Source organism: Coregonus lavaretus (genome assembly GCF_964263955.1).
Source record: "Coregonus lavaretus genome assembly, chromosome: 11".
In the NCBI taxonomy this organism is placed as follows: Eukaryota; Metazoa; Chordata; class Actinopteri; order Salmoniformes; family Salmonidae; genus Coregonus; species Coregonus lavaretus.
Genome location: NC_139998.1, coordinates 8,249,776 through 8,271,522, shown reverse-complemented (window position 1 = coordinate 8,271,522; position 21,747 = coordinate 8,249,776). Strand labels below are relative to the sequence as shown.

At 43.5% G+C, this 21,747-nt stretch overlaps 1 protein-coding gene across 1 annotated transcript in view; it reads left to right on the top strand.

The window, feature by feature from the left end:
- LOC311137167 (SH3 and multiple ankyrin repeat domains protein 2-like) overlaps positions 1 to 21,747 on the top strand; it is a gene marked incomplete at both ends in the record, with an annotated part of 136,220 nt that overhangs the window by 53,570 nt on the left and 60,903 nt on the right. The window contains 3 exons of the mRNA XM_084171517.1: positions 6,645 to 6,805; positions 7,491 to 7,607; positions 19,255 to 19,336. Coding sequence (XP_084027643.1) covers positions 6,645 to 6,805; positions 7,491 to 7,607; positions 19,255 to 19,336 — 360 coding nt within the window. The remainder of the gene's footprint in view (positions 1 to 6,644; positions 6,806 to 7,490; positions 7,608 to 19,254; positions 19,337 to 21,747) is intronic.

Below are 21,747 nucleotides of genomic sequence, written 5' to 3'. Positions count from 1 at the left end.
TAATAACCGTGTGTGTGTGAGTGAGTGAGTGAGTGAGTGAGTGAGTGAATCTCTTCACCTAGCAGGGGGTCTATGGAGAGCAGAGCAGGCTCAGTAAGTGGGCCATGCCAATTACTCACTGCTCACATAAAGGGAAAAAGGAAATGAATCTAAATTGAATCTAAAAATGACATGTCACATGATAAGTGATCCTATGGAAATGTGACCTTTTTCTCCCCTTTGCTAACCCGTGTTCAGCCCGTGTTCAGCCCGTGTTCAGCCCGTGTTCAGCCCGAGTTCAGCCCGTGTTCAGGATGCATAATGAGTTGTTGTGATTGCTCTCACTCGGCCTCCTCTCAGCCAGGTCAGCAGGCTTACTGGTGTATGAATACATTATACTGGCACCGTTACTGGAGTAGAGCAGTTAAAATGGGACACCGTTAGTTCCTCCCTAGTTACAGGAGTGGTTGCTATGGCCATTACTGCCATATGGTGCATATGGGTTTTAGCAGCTAACTAGCCTACTCCACGGTGTGTTAGATAATATCCTCAAACTGCAGACCAAAGCAAAGCGCTAACAGCTATAGTGTATTTCGGATGTGATCTGATAATTCCTGGTTGCTATTACAGTACTGTTGTCTGTGTGGACAAAGACGATTCAGAGGCCAATAGAAAATAAATGATTATACTGTATTTAGTTCTAAGGCGTAGACAGTGCTTGTGCTAAATAACTTTTTAGGGTTAAAGCCTGCTATTGTAGCTGTATTAGGTAATTCACCTACACTATTGCTTTTGATGTACTTGGTAGTAGACCCTCTCTCTAGGTTTACATACTGTACTGTACCTAAAAGAACAGCAATCAGACACAGTTCACACATATAGACCATTCCTTCTATTGTTTTTGCTTTTTTCATCTTAGCAGACGCTCTTATCCAGAGCGACTTACAGTAGTGAGCGCATACATTTTTCATACTGGTCCTCTGTGGGAATCGAACCCACAACCCTGGCGTTGCAAGTGCCGTGCTCTACCAACTGAGCCACGCGGGGCTTGTTTGGCTGTTAGTGTCCTTGAAAAGCTGATATATCCTGACATGATACCTTTAAAGAAGCAATTATTTACCAAGACAGTGAGTGTTACAAGAACACTCATCTGTTTTTGCCTCAGCATAGCAGTAGATCAAAAATAGACACATTGTGACAATACTCAGACACAACCATTGGCTGATGCTGCTGTTAGAGGACCTATTTCCTTCCTGTTCTTGTTTTGCATAAATACCTCAACCCACGACTGCCTCTTCCAAATTTAACATCCTTATGTAATCACTGTCTTTGGTTCAGGGTATGAGGGGTGGGTTTGTGCACGGCCCCGTCCCAAATGGCACCCTGTTCCCTACACAGTGCACTACTTTTGACCAGAATAGGATGCCATTTGGAACACAGCCGGGTGGGTTTGAGCATGTCGCCAACCAGGGTTGGTTGCTGGTAAACAAGGACTTGCTCTTTGTAGTTTGTAGAGGCGGGTAGCTGGTAGCCAGGACTGTTCTCCAAATGGCACCCTATTCCCTACATAGTGCACTACATTTGACCAGAGCCCTATGGGCCTTGGTCAAAAATGGTGCACTATATAGGGATTGGAATAGGGTGCCATTTGGAATCAGATGATGTCGTCAACAAGGGTTGGGAGGTGGTAAACAAGGACGTGCTCTTTTGTAGTTTGTACGGATGGTTATCTAGCTGGTAGCTGGTAGCGTGTGTCCTATAAACCTCGCACTGGATTATTTATACCATCAGCATTTTTTAAATGATCTATTATTCATCCCGTTCATAAGTTTCTCTTACGTCTCATACCTTCCATAGCACATTTGCACAGTACGATACCCTTGTGTTGCAGCAATGTTAGCCCCGCTTCCATGCTTCCTATTTGGGAGTACGGCAACGAGAGAGTGTCCCGTTACTATTTAATGACCGCCACAACCCTACACGAGACTATAGCTATGTAGACCCTAATGTACCTAGACCTGTCTGTTAGCCTAACCTTATCTCCATAGTCTTTCCATCATGCAGCAATCCGGTGCCATTTTCATAATGGTTTTTCCACACATTTTGGTTGCATCACACTGCTAAGTTTGATGCCAAGTATTCTAGCAGATCCCCCAGCCTCTCTTTTTTCACAGTATTGTGTCGACCCCAACAAAACTGTGCTGGCTCCAGCACATTTCCAGCAACTATGGTGGATGGGTAACCAAGCTAGCTCAAGACAGCTTGGCTCGGCTCGGCACAGTAGTGTGTGTAGAGCCACTATAGCATCTGGAGGATCTGATGTGACAGCTTGACTGTTGAACAGGTAGTGAGCTGCTGTCAGTCACACTGATCTGCCATCTCCACACACACACACACTACCATGGCTACTAAGTGTAAAGTCATGACTAAAAGGTCAACATTGGTTTGACTGCTGTCATTTACAAAGGTCACATTTATATGATTTTGACCTACCAGTGAATGGCAGTGACGTTAGGCCTATGCATTTATAGTCTATAAAGTGTGTAGCATCTATAGTAAGTCAAAAAAAAATATCAATCTCAAATTGTGTTGCTGTAGTTACACAAAAAAAGGTTATGTAACGTGAATGTCAGTATTGTTGGTGAGACTCTATAGTCCTTTACACACTGCATTATATGTGATGCCTGGGAGCGTAGAATGCAGTGTGCGGACTCTGCAGTCTCTTTCCAACTTTTATTGATAATTTGTTATAGCCAGCACCTGCCAGACACAATGGATGTGTATGTCATGTTTTCCCTTATAATGCTTCACACTCTCAGTCACTCTTCGAAAAAAAAGTTGTTATCTAGAACCTAAAAGGGTTCTTCGGCTGTCCCCGTAGGAGAACCCTTTGAATAACTATTTTTGGTTCCAGGTAAAAGCTTTTTGGGTTCCATGTAGAACCCTTTTCACACAGGGTTCTACATGGAACCGAAAAGAGTTCTACATGGAACCCAAAAGGGTTCTACCTGGAACCAAAAAGGGTTCTACCTGGAACCAAAAAGGGTGCTCCTATGGAGACAGCTGAAAAACCCTTTTGGAACCCTTTTTTCTAAGAGTGTACCTACGGTAAAGGAGAGGAGGCTATGCTATGCTAGCCTATCCAGTTGGCACGAGGGATGCCTTTGGCCGTGACTTAGACAGAAATAGTGATTCACATAGTATGCTATCTAATCTCGGTTAACCCAGAACTAAAATCTTGCGGAATTTGGTTGGATGCTCGATTAAACCATTTATGTTTACGCAGTCTGTACACAAGATATTATAGGCTATAGTCCCTACCTACAGTAAAGCAGAGGACGCTATGCTAGGTACCTACAGTGATGCTATGCTAGGTAGTTAGCATGAGGGATGCCTTTGGTTGTGACTTTGACAGAGTCTCTATAGAGTCTTAATGAGGCAGCAGCCACTGAGGGCATGTCGAGCTGGAACTCTCCTCTGGCCCACTTTCTCTCTCTCTCTATGCCGCTCTGCTGGCCTCTTTCAGTGTGTGTGTCTCTGTGTGTGAAAAAGTATGAAAGTATGAAAAATGTATGCACTTACTAAATGTAAGTCGCTCTGGATAAGAGCGTCTGCTAAATACAGTGGGGAGAACAAGTATTTGATACACTGCCGATTTTGCAGGTTTTCCTACTTACAAAGCATGTAGAGGTCTGTAATTTTTATCATAGGTACACTTCAACTGTGAGAGACGGAATCTAAAACAAAAATCCAGAAAATCACATTGTATGATTTCTAAGTAATTAATTTGCATTTTATTGCATGACATAAGTATTTGATACATCAGAAAAGCAGAACTTACGATACATGGCCCCATCCATCCTCCCCTCAATACGGTGCAGTCGTCCTGTCCCCTTTGCAGAAAAGCATCCCCAAAGAATGATGTTTCCACCACCATGCTTCACGGTTGGGATGGTGTTCTTGGGGTTGTACTCGTCCAAACACGGCGAATGGAGTTTAGACCAAAAAGCTATATTTTTGTCTCATCAGACCACATGACCTTCTCCCATTCCTCCTCTGGATCATCCAGATGGTCATTGGCAAACTTCAGACGGGCCTGGACATGCGCTGGCTTGAGCAGGGGGACCTTGCGTGCGCTGCAGGATTTTAATCCATGACGGCGTAGTGTGTTACTAATGGTTTTCTTTGAGACTGTGGTCCCAGCTCTCTTCAGGTCATTGACCAGGTCCTGCCGTGTAGTTCTGGGCTAATCCCTCACCTTCCTCATGATCATTGATGCCCCACGAGGTGAGATCTTGCATGGAGCCCCAGACCGGGGGTGATTGACCGTCATCTTGAACTTCTTCCATTTTCGAATAATTGCGCCAACAGTTGTTGCCTTCTCACCAAGCTGCTTGCCTATTGTCCTGTAGCCCATCCCAGCCTTGTGCAGGTCTACAATTTTATCCCTGATGTCCTACACAGCTCTCTGGTCCTGGCCATTGTGGAGAGGTTGGAGTCTGTTTGATTGAGTGTGTGGACAGGTGTCTTTTATACAGGTAACGAGTTCAAACAGGTGCAGTTAATCCAGGTAATGAGTGGAGAACAGGAGGGCTTCTTAAAGAAAAACTAACAGGTCTGTGAGAGCCGGAATTCTTACTGGTTGGTAGGTGATCAAATACTTATGTCATGCAATAAAATGCAAATTAATTACTTAAAAATCATACAATGTGATTTTCTGGATTTTTGTTTTAGATTCCGTCTCTCACAGATGAAGTGTACCTATGATAAAAATTACAGACCTCTACATGCTTTGTAAGTAGGAAAACCTGCAAAATCGGCAGTGTATCAGATACTTGTTCTCCCCACTGTATGCAAAATGTAAAATGTGTGTGTGTGTGTGACTGCTCCCTTGTGTGTGTGTCAGTCACGCTGTCTACCTGGGCTAGCAGGGGGAGCAGCGAGGTGGGTAGGCTCTCATCCCCCAAGCCGAGCACAGGAAGTGAACTTACCAGGACATCACATGTCACTGCTCTGCTGCTGCCTTGGTTGTCAGTCGTTTACAGTACACCATCTCCATCTGAGTACAGCATGGCATCTGTGGAGCTTCAAAATGTGTTGTCATTTTCGGTGTAGATCTTGTTGTATTACACTGTGTTCATATCAGTGACATTGACAGAATATGACCCTTTTTAAGTCTAAACAAAGTCCACAAAGTATTTTCTATGCAAATTAGCTTTGCTGTATAGGGCTCTTGTGCTAAATACACAAGATAATCTCAATTTGGGGCCCTTAACCTCATAATGTAGTGCAGAAGACATTGTAATGATTCCATCTACTGCCTCTTCCCCTGTGTCATTTCTCTCTATAAAGCAGATAAAGGTCAAGAGCTCTGTGGATAACAGTTGTGATTGGTTTCCCTGTTCTCCTCATTGTGTTGTAGGATAGATGATGTGTGTAGAGAGTAGGTCTGGACCACAGGCTGGGATAGGAGTGGTAATAAGCCCCTGTGGAGGAACACAGACACTGTACAGCAACTCCAAACAACCTAATGGATAGAGAGAGTGCGCTGCTTTAATTAGCTAGAAGGAGCATTCGTATTAAACAGAGGAGAGCCTCGTCACTGCCTCAGGCTTCATTATAAAGCTATGTCCAAGGGATTGTAAACCTGTACGAGTGGATCATCATAGTAATTATACTGTCCAAGCACTATCCAATAATTTTATAAATTATACTGGTGTTCTGGGATTTGTAAACATATAGGCAGTATTGGTAAATAAAAATGTAATGTCTCCCAATTGCTACATATTTCACTTCTCCATGCTACCGAATGTCAGACTTTTGAGTGGGAAATGGAAAATATCAACATCAAATTGAAGATCAACACGGAGTTATTCCTTTCATTAGTGTGGTTGATGATCCAGTTCCAGCTATGACCTCATATTGTAGGCCACCAGTTTTACAGCAGTCCAACAGAGGGGGCCATTGTACAACCTTTCATTCCTGTCAGTGAATATCCTCAACTACTGTGATTGCTGCTCACTGAGTAGAGTAGAGTTCACTAAATACTAGGATGTGACGAACATGGAATTTTGATGACGGTTATTGGTCACCGTTATAATAAAATAAAAATAATACAATACAAAATAAATCAAATAATTCTCCCCTCCTCCGCTCCTGACTGGACTCAACCACACGTGACATCTGTTTGAATGCCCGGGCTTCTGTCTTCAGTCAGCTGTTATATGTAAACCAAGCTTTCTTTTACGTTTGTCGACTTGAAAATGAAGTTGATGATAATTTTTGTACATTATTATTTTTATTATTAAAACGCATATGACAGTTATTTTATTTTCATGACGGTCTTCATCCATAATCGGCGATTACACGGTTGTACAATAATCATCACAGCCCTACTAAAAACATACCCATATCATTTCATTGTTATCTGAAAAGATATACCTTACATGCACTTTTATCACTTCCCTATCCTCTACCCTGAATATCTCCACACTATAATGTTTCAAGGGGTCACAGGCTGGTAAAGTGTGCTTTATACCAAAAGACTTTGCTCCATTTAATAAAATCACTCTATGTGACCGCAAAAAAAGTATGTTTCTATTTTTGTGACAACAGACTAACCTTCCCCTAACCTCAGTCTCTGTTCCTCTCCTCTCCCCCTCCAGCCCAAACAGGGGTCGGGAAGCTTTCTCTGGTGGCATAGACAGCCAGGGGCCCAAGCGTAAGCTGTACAGTGCTGTGCCAGGGAAGCACTATGTGGTGACCCAGTCCTATCAACCACAGGCCGAAGGGGAGATCCCCCTGTACAAGAATGACAAGGTCAAAGGTAAACATCCTGGTTTCTCTACGCTGTATCCCAGAGCGAAGCAGTGTTTGAATTGGGACACATTTTCTACTGCTTGAGTACTGGGAGTTCTTATAGTATAAATACAGTATGAACACCGGGACTGTAAAATTTTAATTAGTTCCGGCACCTTTTTCATTCCACTTTAAACACTGGGGGAAGAGATATTAGAGGCAACCACTCAGAAGGATGTCAATAAGAGGTCAATCAGTAATCTGCTAAGATTTAGTAAAATGTTTTTTCCAACTAAGTAAACAGTTAAAAGCAAGATATTTATGCAAAAGACTGCAGTGCACATTTTATTTACTATAGTTATTTACTCTCACTTCTAATCTAGTTATTTCTAACTTCAGTAGTAGCTTTATCTCTTAGGATGTGTTTTTCCTCAGTACTTAGAGTTTTAATATTCAATTGTGCCTTTTCAAAGGTTACATAATATTTACCTGTCAAGCTGTCATGTTGGGTAGGCTGGAGTGGCCACAGGCACATTGGTGGAGTGGAGCTAGGGTCTTTTTAGAATAATAATGACTAATACAGTAAATTCTTCTTTTACATACTACTATTTACATTTTTCTTACACACTGTCAATTTTTTTTCATCCCTCTTTCCCCCACTCTCTCTTTCTCTCTTTTCTCGTCCCTCCCCCCCTCTATCTCCCCCCTCCCAGTGCTCTCCATAGGTGAAGGTGGTTTCTGGGAGGGCAGTGCCCGTGGTAACTTGGGGTGGTTCCCAGCAGAGTGTGTTGAGGAGAATATCCCTAACCAAGCCCAGGAGGAGAAACCATGTAAGTCCTCAGTGTGTGTGTGATCCCTAGCCAGCCCACTAAGAGAAACCTAAGTCCTCTCAACAAGAATGATCACCTCACAGTTCTATCTCACTTCTAAATCTCCGCTCGCAGCGGCATGAGGATTGATGTTTTATTGATTGGTAGAACAGTTGTTAGTGTAAAGTCGGATGCCAAACGGCCCCATTTTTCGCCTCACACAGCCCGTCCCTCTCCTCCTTTACAACTCAATAGAGCTCCATTATATGAATAAAGGAAGGAAATTGACCTTTATAACAAGAGTAATTTCATTACCCATTGTTTTATTCAAACACACACACACACACACACACACACACACACACACATACTGTTTCTTCAAAACAAAAGCAATCAGATTCTTGTGAGATATTTTTTTCCTGTGCTCGGTCTCAGCCCTAGCTCTCTCATGCTTTGATAACCCTCTGAATATGTGAAGTGCCTTCTGGCCATGGCAGGCTGGTAATGCAATTAGCACTCAGCAACAAGGACACAGTACACAGCCTACACTTGTATCCTTCACAACACAGTGTTTGCATGGATCATTTGCATTCAGTAGGCTAAGCCACAGGCTACATGCATATACAGTAGCAGGCGTGCGGACCTCATGTTCAATACATGCGTAGCCTGTGTATTTCATCCTTGGTTCCCTGACCTCTCCTAGAATGTCATTCTGGATTATGGGTAGAGAGAGCCACACTGAAACATGAGACTAGACTACAATGTAGCTGTAGTACTGTAGTGAAGATTTAAAATGTCTGAGGTGTTGGCTGGTAGACTGCTTTCTTCCTTTGCATTTGTGCATGTACAGTATTTTTGTAGAGTTTGTGTGAATTCATGTGTGTGTGTGTTCTCTGTGCCAATACTATGTGTTTGTGGGTGTGTGTGTGTGTTTGTGCTTCTACGTGTGTGAACGCTTCTGTGTGTGTGTGTGTGTGTGCGCCCCTTGCTCCTGGGGGCAACATTCTGTTGAAAGTTATTTTGGTCCAAATAAATGCCTTCCACATCAGTGCAGCCAGTGTTCAGTAGCTTATGAGGCCATGCAGCTTTGCTCAGGCCAGAGGGGATAAGGGGTCTCTTGAGTTTAAAGCACACCATGATTGCATGATCCGGCTACACTGATGTACTGACATAATAATAATAATAATAATAATAATAATAATAATAATAATAATAATAATAATGCAATTGAAACACTTAAAGGGATAGTGTGAGATGTTGGCAAATCATCTTCAACCTACCCAGATTCAGATGAACTCATGGATACCATTTGTATGTCTCTGCATGCCGTTTGAAGGAAGTTGCTAACTAGCGTTAGCGCAATGACTGGAAGTCTACCGGAACGGCTAGCATGCGAAACTACCTCTTACTTCCCTCTGAATATGTGAAGTGCCTTCTGGCCATGGCAGGCTGGTAATGCAATTAGCACTCAGCAACAAGGACACAGTACACAGCCTACACTTGTATCCTTCACAACACAGTGTTTGCATGGATCATTTGCATTCAGTAGGCTAAGTCACAGGCTACATACATATACAGTAGCAGGCGTGCGGACCTCATGTTCAATACATGCATAGCCTGTGTATTTCACCCTTGGTTCCCTGACCTCTCCTAGAATGTCATTCTGGGTTATGGGTAGAGAGAGCCATTTACTTTTACTATGTTACGTCTACCCCTGAGTCCAGGTTGGTTTTGCAGGAGTTGTTGTTCCACAATTACCGCTTATCAACCAATCAGCATCCAGGATCCAAACAACCGTTTTATAACACACTATAAAAGCAACATTTGAATAAAACAATACTTCAACACTTTCACTTTCGCCATCACAATCTTATCAATCTTCTTGAACAGCAAAATAATATACAGGGTTCCCACCGGGGACCAGTATGAAAATATGTGCAGTCACTACTGTAGGTCATTTTGGATAAAAATGTCTGCTAAATGGAATATTACAGTTTTTTACAATCACTTTGGCACTAATTTCAGAACCTTGACGTCATTTTTCAAAACTCTAGACACAAAACTCACAACCAATGATCAAAATGCACATTTTTCAAAACTCTAACACTTTTTTCAATTGCTTGGATACAATACACATAAAACTAAGATCATTTGTTCATTTAACAAAAATCACCTGTTCAATATGACACAACTTAACATCAAAGTACTACTATTTCAAAAGGCAATTCACACATTACATTTCAGATGAGTGTCTATTCATTTCATTACAATTATCCAACTATCAATTGATACAACTGCTCAAAATGATAAGTAACTGTTTCATTACTCTTAATGCATAGTTGTATGGAAACAGACAAACAATATTCCATGTTTAGATCATGAAAGTTTCAAGATAACGAGATTCATTGTCACCAATTAGTGTGGAGCATGAACCAATTAGACTACATTATCTATGGATGAAATATTTCATCATCATTCTTTATCAGACACCGTTTCTATGGTCCCATGTACCACCTTTTCAGACTATTTACAGTATTGACAGTACTGCACTGTATGGATGCAGACCCTTGTAATTGCTTGTCCAATTCTGCCAACTCGTTACTGATGATTGAGTTCACATTGTGGAACGAGTATATAAAGAATTGATTGGGATCCACTTGCAACAACATAGCGATACGTACTGTAACATGGAGCTGGCAGGCGATCCAGGTCACAATAGAGGTCAAGCAGTGATGGGAGGAAGACGAGGAAGACGTGTTGGTCAAAGGAATGGCAGGGGACAAGCACCCTTCTGAGAGGTGGTCGTGGGCCTCGTTTGAGAGATGTGGGGGAACGTGGTAGAGGACAAGGCCACGGACCAAGACAGCGGCAGCAACAGCAAAGAGTGTCCAATGAAATCTGAGCAATAATTGTAGACCATGTCATAAATCATGGCATGACAATGACTGAGGCGGCTACAATGATACAACCAAACCTTAGAAGGTCAACCGTGGCCTCAATAATCAGAACATTCCGCAATGAGAACCGGTAAGTCGTCAGCATGCACTAAACATTATGCTACTCTCAATTGTCAAATGACTGCATACCAATGTGTATCACAGAGTAGGTGATGTGAGCAAGTGTCTTCTTACTGTAATGTTCCCTGCAGAATTGAGACTAGGCCAAATAGGGGAGGCAGAGGCAAAATTCTGACTGACCAACAAGAGCAGGCTGTGGTTGATTTGGTTCGGGCCAGAAATGATATTCGCCTTACAGAAATTCGCCAGCATATCTTGGACAATGAAGACATGTTTAACAATGTGTAATCCATAAATTTGCCGACTATTGCACGCATGCTGAAAAGGCACCAGGTGTCTTTAAAACAACTGTACCGTGTGCCTTTTGAAAGAAATGCAGACAGAGTGAAGCAAATTAGGACTGAGTATGTTCAGGTATGTTCAGTTTCAAGGTGGTTGTTGTAATAAAATTCCCTAATAATTCTTCATTGTACAGTAATCAGTAAATCTCTTTCCAAAATGTATTTTTAGAGGGTGATGGAGCTGGATGCTGATGACAACCATCACAAATTCATATATTTGGATGAGGCAGGCTTTAACCTGGCCAAGACAAGGAGGAGAGGTCGGAATTTCATTGGCCAGCGGGCAACCATCCAAGTACCTGGACAACGTGGGGCCAACATTACCATGTGTGCGGCTATAACAGAAGATGGTGTGGTGGGACGCATACCTCGTATTGGATCATATAATGCAGCTCTCCTTGTAACCTTCCTTGATGAGCTCGATGAGGTCTGTAGAGCTGATGGCGTGACCTATGTCATTGTGTGGGATAATGTCAGGTTCCACCATGCTCATATGGTGCAAGCATGGTTTCAGGCCCATGCACAATTTACCACCCTGTATTTACCCCCATACTCTCCTTTCCTTAACCCGATTGAGGAATTTTTCTACACATGGAGATGGAAGGTTTATGATAGGCGCCCTCATGAACAAGTCACTCTTCTCCAGGCCATGGATGACGCATGCAATGACATCACGGCAGACCAGTGTCAGGCCTGGATTCGCCATGCCCAAAGGTTTTTTACAAGATGTTTGGCTAATGAAAACATCCATTGTGATGTAGATGAGAACCTGTGGCCAAATCCACAAGACAGAGTTGATGAAAATGTAGAAGTACAGTAATCACTCCTATGTTTTGCTTTTTACAGTACAAGCAAGCAAGTTGATGTTTTACAGTACTGTATTGTTTTTAATCAATATATTTCAGATTTTGTTCAATGATTCCACTGTGTCTGTGGTATTCTCTCTACTACTGCAGTACTTTTACAGGGATGTATTTACATGTAGTACCATAATGAAACATGTATCACCTATTTTGTACTACAATATTTAATGATTGTACGAACAATGACACAGTGAAACTATCGGTTGCTTGTGTGTGGGTGATCTAAATTAACGTTTCATTGGTATTTCACAATAAATTTGTATTTTGAATCAATGATTGTGCAAGTGTAAGATTTCTTTAAAGATATAAATGCACAATGCAATGTTTTGAACATTGGACAGCCTGTGTTACAAGTGATGACCGTTTTGAGTTTTGTGTCTAGAGTTTTGAAAAATGACGTCAAGGTTCTGAAATTAGTGCCAAAGTGATTGTAAAAAACTGTAGGATGGTGGTGTACAGATTTTCTTTTGATGTTTTAAATTAGAAGTCAGGTAGGCTTGAGAAGCGTTGGCAAACCATCTGTGATGCAATTGGCCGGGAGGGTCTGGTCCGTGTGTGTGTGTGGCAGTACAATATTAGTCATTATGATGTCATTCCGCCTGCTACTCTGACAGAACACGGATATGCCATTGGATGTTCCAGACCCTCATGTGTTCCAGTGTGTGTGTGTTCTAGTGTGTGTGTGTTCTAGTGTGTGTGTGTTCCAGTGTTTGTGTGTTCCAGTGTGTGTGTGTTCCAGTGTGTTTGTGTTCCAGTGTGTGTGTGTTCCAGTGTGTGTGTGTGTTCCAGTGTGTGTTGCACTGTGTGTTTGTTCCAGAGTGTGTGTGTTCCAGTGTGTGTGTGTTCCAGTGTGTGTGTGTTCCAGTGTGTGTTGCACTGTGTGTGTGTTCCAGAGTGTGTGTGTTCCAGAGTGTGTGTGTTCCAGTGTGTGTGTGTTCCAGTGTGTGTGTGTTCCAGTGTGTGTTGCACTGTGTGTGTGTTCCAGTGTGTGTGTTCCAGAGTGTGTGTGTTCCAGTGTGTGTGTGTTCCAGTGTGTGTGTGTTCCAGTGTGTGTGTGTGTTCCAGTGTGTGTGTGTTTTCCAGTGTGTGTGTGTTCCAGTGTGTGTGTGTTCCAGTGTGTGTGTGTTCCAGTGTGTGTGTGTGTTCCAGTGTGTGTGTGTGTTCCAGTGTGTGTGTGTTCCAGTGTGTGTGTGTTCCAGTCTGTGTGTGTGTGTGTTCCAGTGTGTGTGTGTTCTAGTGTGTGCGTGTTCCAGTGTGTGTTCCAGTGTGTGTATGTTCCAGTGTGTGTGTGTGTTCCAGTGTGTGTGTATTCCAGTGTGTGTGTGTTCCAGTGTGTGTGTGTTCTAGTGTGTGCGTGTTCCAGTGTGTGTGTGTTCCAGTGTGTGTGTGTTCCAGTGTGTGTGTGTTCCAGTGTGTGTTCCAGACACTTGCCTGTGGCTTGTATAGTATCAGAACAATGTGCAGTGACTGGAGAGGTCTCTTGATAGGGGAATGCGAGCTTTGGTGTTTACCCCTTAAAATGTGTATTGGCCTAGATGTTTTTATTGTCTGATAATGTCTATGCTGAACAAAAATATAAACGCAACATGCAACAATTTTCAGGAAATCAGTCAATTGAAATAAATTCATTAGGCCATAATCTATGGATTTCACATGACTGGGCAGGGGCGCAGCCATGGGAGGGCATAGGCCCACCGATGTGGGAAACAGGCCCACCCACTGGGGAGCCAGGCCCAGCCAATCAGAATGAGTTTTTCCCCACAAAAGGGCTTTATTACAGACAGAAATACTCCTCAGTTTCATCAGCTATCCAGGTGGCTGGTCTCAGACGATCCCGGAGGTGAAGAAGCCAGATGTGGAGGTCCTGTGCTGGCGTGGTTACACATGGTCTGCAGTTGTGAGGCCCGTTGGACGTACTGCCAAATTCTCTAAAACGACATTGGAGGTGACTTATGGTAGAGAAATGAACATTCAATTCTCTGGCAACAGCTCTGGTGGACATTCCTGCATGCCAATTGCACGCTCCCTGAAAACTTGAGACATCTGTGGCATTGTGTTGTGTGACAAAACCACACATTTTAGTGTGGCCTTTTATTGTCCCCAGCACAAGGTGCACCTGTGTAATGATCATGCTGTTTAATCAGCTTCTTGATATGCCACACCTGTCAGGTGGATGGATTATCTTGGCAAAGGAGAAATGCTCACTAACAGGGATGTAAACAAATTTGTGCACAACATTTGAGAGAAATAAGCTTTTTGTGCGTATGGAACATTTCTGGGATCTTCTATTCCAGCTCATGAAACATGGGACCAACACTTTACCTGTTATGTTTAGATTTTTGTTCAGTATATTTGTGAATCCTGAAAGACCTATTTGCTGTACTCAGTGACTGGACAGAGTCACAATGACTCAATCAGTACATTTTGATCTGTGAGTTATATGAGGCAGTGCTACTGTACAAATGCAGTTTATGAAGGATATGATAATTCACTATTTGACAATGCAATGTCGATGTGGCTATAAATAGCATATACTTTTCATCCAGTCTTGTCCTCACAAATACGTCTGTTTTCATTCACCTGAAGGGAAGATAACGCACATAGTATTTTAGACTTTGTTATTGCTCAAGATCAATAATTACGACGGAAAGACCATCTGAATATTATAATAGTGGCTATCTGTGCTTCTGCTTGGTAACTAACATAATGTAGTTGTACCAGCATAATGAACCCTTTACTGTAACACTCATGTACATTCCTGATTGATATATTTCCATGGAAACGTCCTCTGTACACTGTACAAGCCCGGTTGCTAAGGAGTGGGCCTGGGCAAGATTTTTTTCTCTCTCTTTTTGTAATTTTTTTTCTCTCTCTCACTCTCTCTCTGCACTAAGAACAGAGCTTACGTGGGATTTTGTCATTACCAGATAGAGTTGCTCTCTTTATATCTATGGAGATGGTTATGGCCTCTATATATTCTCATGCTGGCATTGGTAAAACTTTCTGGGGATGTTGCCTAAAGGCTTTCTAACCTGCGGACTAGAGGTGGAGAGGTGAGGTATCCTGACTTTGGACGAGGACTTGAAGGTGGAGGTGTGAGCATTTCTGGGAAGCACTCCATTTGAGGAGAGGACAGAAGGGGGCAAATGGAAGAGACTGCCAAATCCAGGAAGAAGGTTCATTTTGGAGGTACAGCACTGTGTGAGTGTTGGGGGGTGAGGGATTAAAGCGAGGATCATATCTAGCTGGTAGTCCGGTTGTAAACAGGGTTAGAAATGTTTTCTGGTTTCCTAACGGAAAGTGTTTTACCTGGCAGGGAGAAAGGCATATGGAGGTGTATTTCTGTTAGTTATTTTCAGTGTTTTTAGTTGGAAGTGTGAGTTAATTACGTGGACAATGGATTGGGAAATTATATTCTCAAATTGAGTGTAGTGCTGCTTATATAAAGGAGGCGGAAGAATCCCTAATGCTAAATTATAATGATATATTTTAATGCACTGTACTGTATGTTGCTTTACTGTATGGCCTACTGTACATGTATGCATTCATCTTTCTCAGTTGAAGTAATTCAAGGGATGTAGATATCTGATTACACCTAAGAAATGCAGTACAGTTCAGCACTGGTATTACACCTTTTCAGGGCTGAATCTATTCCACAGTGCTAGTTTTGTATTCCATATACATAGTATCCTTGGCCTGTGTCAGTATCCATTTGAAATGCAGGAGTCAGGTTGAAGCCTCTGTGGATTTACCAAGCTAGCCACTGACTGTGCTATGCTAGGCTAGGCTAGCTACAGTGCCCCCCACGGTGATGTGATTTAGTATTCACCAGCAGCAACTGTCAGAACAGGGCACACTCTTGTCAAGAAGTCTCTTTTAATTCTGCTGTCTGTGTGTTAAGGAGAGGAGGAAAGTGAGGGAGAGCTTTGTGTTTGCACTCTAGAGCTTTTACTGGAGAGCAGCAGCGAGAGAGAGAGAGAGAGACAGAAAGAGAGATGGTGGGTACAGAACATGCACTATATATACAGAAGTATGTGGACACCCCTACAAATTAGTGAATTCGGCTATTTCAGCCACACCCGTTGCTGACTGGTGTATAAAACTGAGCACACAGCCATGCAATCACCATAGACAAACATTGGCAGTAGAATGGCCTTACTGAAGAGCTCAGTGACTTTCAACGTGGCGCCATCATAGGATGCCACCTTTTCAACAAGTCACTTTGTCAAATTCCTGCCCTGCTAGGGCTGCCCCGGTCAACTGTAAGTGCTGTTATTGTGAAGTGGAAATGTCTAGGAGCAACAACGGGTCACTGCCGAGTTCCAAACTGCCACAGGAAGCAATATCAGCACAAGAACTGTTAATCGGGAGCTTCATGAAATGGGTTCCATGGCCGAGTAGCCACACACAAGCTTAAGATCACCATGCACAATGCCAGTCGTTGGCTGGAGTGGTGTAAAGCTCACCTCCATTGGACTCTGGAGCAGTGGATACGTGATCGCTGGAGTGATGAATCACGCTTCACCATCTGGCAGTCCGGCAAATTAATCTGGGTTTGGCGGAGAATGGTACCTGTCCGAATGCATAGTGCCAACTGTAAAGTTTGGTGGATATGGAATAATGGTCTGGGGCTGTTTTTCATGGTTCAGGCCCCTTAATTCCAGTGAAGGGAAATCTTAACGCTACATCATACAATGACATTCTAGACAATTCTGTGATTCCAACTTTGTGGCAACAGTTTGGGGGAAGGCCCTTTCCTGTTTCAGCATGACAATGCCCCTGTGCACAAAGCAAGGTCCATACAGAAATGGTTTGTCGAGATCGGTGTGGAAGAACTTGACTGGCCTGCACAGAGCCCTGACCTCAACCCCATCGAACACCTTTGGGATAAATTGAAACGCCGACTGCGAGCCAGGCCTAATTGCCCAACATCAGTGCCCGACCTCACTAATGCTCTTGTGGCTGAATGGAAGCAAGTCCCAGCAGCAATGTTCCAACAAGAGTGGAGGCTGTTATAGCAGCAAAGGGGTGACCAACTCCATATTAATGCTCATGATTTTGGAATGAAATGTTCGACGAGCAGGTCTCCACATACTTTTGGTCATGTAGTGTATATCACTGGCAGGGTATATAGGGTGCCATTTGGGGTGCAGAAAGAGAGACTCGGAGGGCTGCTGTACAGCACAACACTAACAGGGGCTTCATTCTCAATGGCACTCTATTCCCTAGATAGTGCACTACTTTTAACCAGAGCACTATGTAGCGCACTATAAAGGGAATAGGGTGCCATTTGGGACGCAGACGGAGAAATGACACTCTATTCCCTATGGGCCCTGGACAAAAGTAGTGCACTGTGAATAGGTTGCTATTTGGGACGTAGCCAGAGAGACACCACTGACAGGGTGTTTCATTAGTGCTGTGGCTGGCTGGGGGATTTAACCTGTGCTAAAAAGGTGCTTTACACCTCTGCCTCATTGCCATGGGTGAATGACAGTGCGTCGCCTAAAATCTGGACGTATCTCCGACTATATCAGCTTGGTAGTTTTATATCTGAGCCTTAAAATGTGAACTTAAAATTGAAACCAAAGATGGTGATGAAGCAATGATGAACATCTCAAATGTCTATGAGATTTAAAATAGTGGACTTTCATGAAAAAGCAGATGGGAGGAACTAAAGTAGAATAGTGTACTTTCTAGTTATCTTTAAAAAGAAACAGAAGGGGCCTTGAATAGAGTAGGACCTCTTATGAGTACACATCACATCTATCTACATGGAATATATGTGTACGTAATATAAGTCATATAACTCACCCTGCTATCAAAGAGGCTGTGCTTAGAAAATAAATCAGTGACTATGACAACGAGTGAGTAGGTTGGAGGGGAAAGTGTTGAGTCCCACGCAGCCCAGCTTCTGACAACTGATATCATCACATATCAACATAGTGAACCTACAGAACAATACGAAAATAACACTCACTGTGGTCTTCAACAATATCTTCAACCTCTCCACATCCTTTGAATTAATTTAGTATCCTAGTGTCTAAAGGCTTTTGGATGGCTATTGGACACCTAAATGTTTTCTGTTTTAAAAGGGCCTTTGGGTTTTTCATTGGCTTATTGTTATTACTATATGTCTATATTTAGAGTTAATCTTTTGTGAAATACTGAATATTTGGTGGTCTTTATTGCAGTTAGGAAGAGTGTTCTTAGGAAAGGGTGTTCTTAAGAAAGAGTATACAGCATGTGCACTATACAACTGGATTGAATCCAGTGTATGTTCAGTTGGCATGTTTAGCATGTTTTTATGGATTAATTATTCTCTGTGCTATCCCTAACACACACACACACACACACACACACCTTCCTTTTGTCCCCTTTATTGATTTGCATCAATCCACCACAGCATTTGCAGCCACTTCGTTCTAAAGCCATTACAAACCTCCCTACACTGATTGTTAGGCAATATTGATCCATGCCTGGGTTCCAACATTATATCAACGATGTGCTGCTTAGGCTACTCACAATGGCTTGGGTTGACTGCTTGATTAGCTTGAGTGCATTGAGGGTCCAGCTTATATTGCATAATTCAATTTGCTGTGATACAGCACCTGGGAATAAAGTGCCATATGGTGCTTGTTTCTGTGAAAGAGCCTCTTATGAATCTCACTACAGCGTCTTCTATCTCTGCTTGAGTCCCAAATGGCACCCTATTCCCTATATAGTGCACTACTTTTGACCAGAGCCCTGTGAGGTTCTGGTCAAAAGTAGTGCACTATATAGTGAATCGGGCACCATTTGGGACGGAGACTGTTTGTTCTGAGTGGTTTGTGATACTGGCTCACTGGCTCTGTTGTGCGGTTTCGGAAGTAGTCGCCATTGAAGTGAAGCTATTTTTAGCGTTACATGTACGGGTACATGTTCTGCTTATTTTCAGGGGTTACGAGGGCCTTCTTCAAACAGTTGTAAAGACGTAATGGTCATATTGTTTGTCTGTTTTCTGTCTCTGTACTAGAACCTATTTGATTTCATAAAGTGGGTCGAACACAACCGCCACATAGAATATACATGGATAATTACCTATTTATTTGGAAGGGTTGAATGTCATAAGATATATCTTATATCTCTCCATAAGCTTCATTTTGAATATGAAAAGATGTTATATTCTTCCTCTTACTTCAAAACAGTACAGTACTCCAAAGTAATCTATGTTAATTTAGAGCATGAAGAGGACAGAACATGATGTGATGCCTCGTCAGTTGAATTGGTCACCCCTTTACTGATCACTCATTTAATGGAATGCGTCCCAAACGGCACCAAATGGGCCGTGGTGAAAAGTAGTGCACTATATACTGTAGGTACTAGGGTGCCTTTTGGAAAACAGTCATGGTCACCCCATTTACTGATTTGGTCACCCCATTTACTGATTGTTTTGCTGTCTGTACTGCAGATGCCAGGGCAGACAGAGCTGAGAGGAGAAAGCTCTTCAGGCACTACACTGTGGGGTCCTACGACAGCTTTGATGCATCAAGGTAAGGATTGGTTTCAATCACTCCTGGGTTTACTTACTCTTTTTCTATTCAAGGGGATGTTCAGAGGAAATCGGTGAAACCATGGTACTATACAGTGTGTAATATCTCCTTCTAAGCTGCTATAATATATGACAATGTATACATTTATAGCTTCCTTGACGAAGATGCTGCTGACACATACCCCCTATAGGTCTTTATGAACTGTGTTGAGACTGACAAATAGCATCACCAGCCTTATTCAATTTTAAAGAATGGAGGAAACAGCTATGCATGTACAGTAGTAAGTTATTCATCTGGGGTTTTTCGCAGCGAAACCTCCAAGATGATGAGGAGAGGGGTAAATGTGAATTATGAACTTAACCATACACAGTACATGGTTTATTTCATGTATTACTTTTCATTTGGGAATAGCATGTATGGGACATTGCATGTTAACCTTTTACCTGACGTTCATGTGCATATTTCAGTTATTTTATTCATTCATATCAACCCCATGCATTATATATCAGATAATCTACAGCAGTACTGTACTCTAATCTCTGACACTACTGATTACAGCACAATAAATAGTTCTGAGAGGGTTCTTTGGATCCTTCTCTATGAAAAAAAGGCTTCTAAAAGGGTTCTTTGTGGGTGACAGGGTTCTACCTAGAACCATAACGCGTTCTTCTACAGGTCCAAGCCCTAAGAACCTTATATTTCCAAGAGTGTACTGTACCAAAGCCTTTTATGGCAAAGCAAACTTGTGCAAGTGGAGAACCTTGAGGAGGAGATAGGCTGGGTGGGAGTGTGTGTGTGTGTATGTGTGTCTCCACAGGAGAGGAGATAGGCTGGGTGGGAGTGTGTGTGTGTCTCCACAGGAGAGGAGATAGGCTGGGTGGGAGTGTGTGTGTGTGTGTGTGTGTGTGTGTGTGTGTGTGTGTGTGTGTGTGTGTGTGTGTGTGTGTGTCTCCACAGGAGAGGAGATAGGCTGGGTGGGAGTGTGTGTGTGTGTGTGTGTGTGTGTCTCCACAGGAGAGGAGATAGGCTGGGTGGGAGTGTGTGTGTGTCTCCACAGGAGAGGAGATAGGCTGGGTGGGAGTGTGTGTGTGTGTGTGTGTGTGTGTGTGTGTGTGTGTGTCTCCACAGGAGAGGAGATAGGCTGGGTGGGAGTGTGTGTGTGTGTGTGTGTGTGTGTCTCCACAGGAGAGGAGATAGGCTGGGTGGGAGTGTGTGTGTATGTGTGTGTCTCCACAGGAGAGGAGATAGGCTGGGTGGGAGTGTGTGTGTGTGTGTATGTGTGTGTCTCCACAGGAGAGGAGATAGGCTGGGTGGGAGTGTGTGTGTGTGTATGTGTGTGTCTCCACAGGAGAGGAGATAGGCTGGGTGGGAGTGTGTGTGTGTATGTGTGTGTCTCCACAGGAGAGGAGATAGGCTGGGTGGGAGTGTGTGTGTGTATGTGTGTGTCTCCACAGGAGAGGAGATAGGCTGGGTGGGAGTGTGTGTGTGTGTGTGTGTCTCCACAGGAGAGGAGATAGGCTGGGTGGGAGTGTGTGTGTGTGTGTGTATGTGTGTGTCTCCACAGGAGAGGAGATAGGCTGGGTGGGAGTGTGTGTCTCCACAGGAGAGGAGATAGGCTGGGTGGGAGTGTGTGTGTGTGTGTATGTGTGTGTCTCCACAGGAGAGGAGATAGGCTGGGTGGGAGTGTGTGTGTGTATGTGTGTGTCTCCACAGGAGAGGAGATAGGCTGGGTGGGAGTGTGTGTGTATGTGTGTGTCTCCACAGGAGAGGAGATAGGCTGGGTGGGAGTGTGTGTGTGTGTGTATGTGTGTGTCTCCACAGGAGAGGAGATAGGCTGGGTGGGAGTGTGTGTGTGTGTATGTGTCTCCACAGGAGAGGAGATAGGCTGGGTGGGAGTGTGTGTGTGTGTATGTGTGTGTCTCCACAGGAGAGGAGATAGGCTGGGTGGGAGTGTGTGTGTGTGTCTCCACAGGAGAGGAGATAGGCTGGGTGGGAGTGTGTGTGTGTGTGTGTGTGTCTCCACAGGAGAGGAGATAGGCTGGGTGGGAGTGTGTGTGTGTGTGTGTGTCTCCACAGGAGAGGAGATAGGCTGGGTGGGAGTGTGTGTGTGTGTGTGTGTGTGTCTCCACAGGAGAGGAGATAGGCTGGGTGGGAGTGTGTGTGTGTGTGTGTGTGTGTGTGTGTGTGTCTCCACAGGAGAGGAGATAGGCTGGGTGGGAGTGTGTGTGTGTATGTGTGTGTCTCCACAGGAGAGGAGATAGGCTGGGTGGGAGTGTGTGTGTGTGTGTGTGTGTGTCTCCACAGGAGAGGAGATAGGCTGGGTGGGAGTGTGTGTGTGTGTGTGTGTCTCCACAGGAGAGGAGATAGGCTGGGTGGGAGTGTGTGTGTGTGTGTGTGTGTGTCTCCACAGG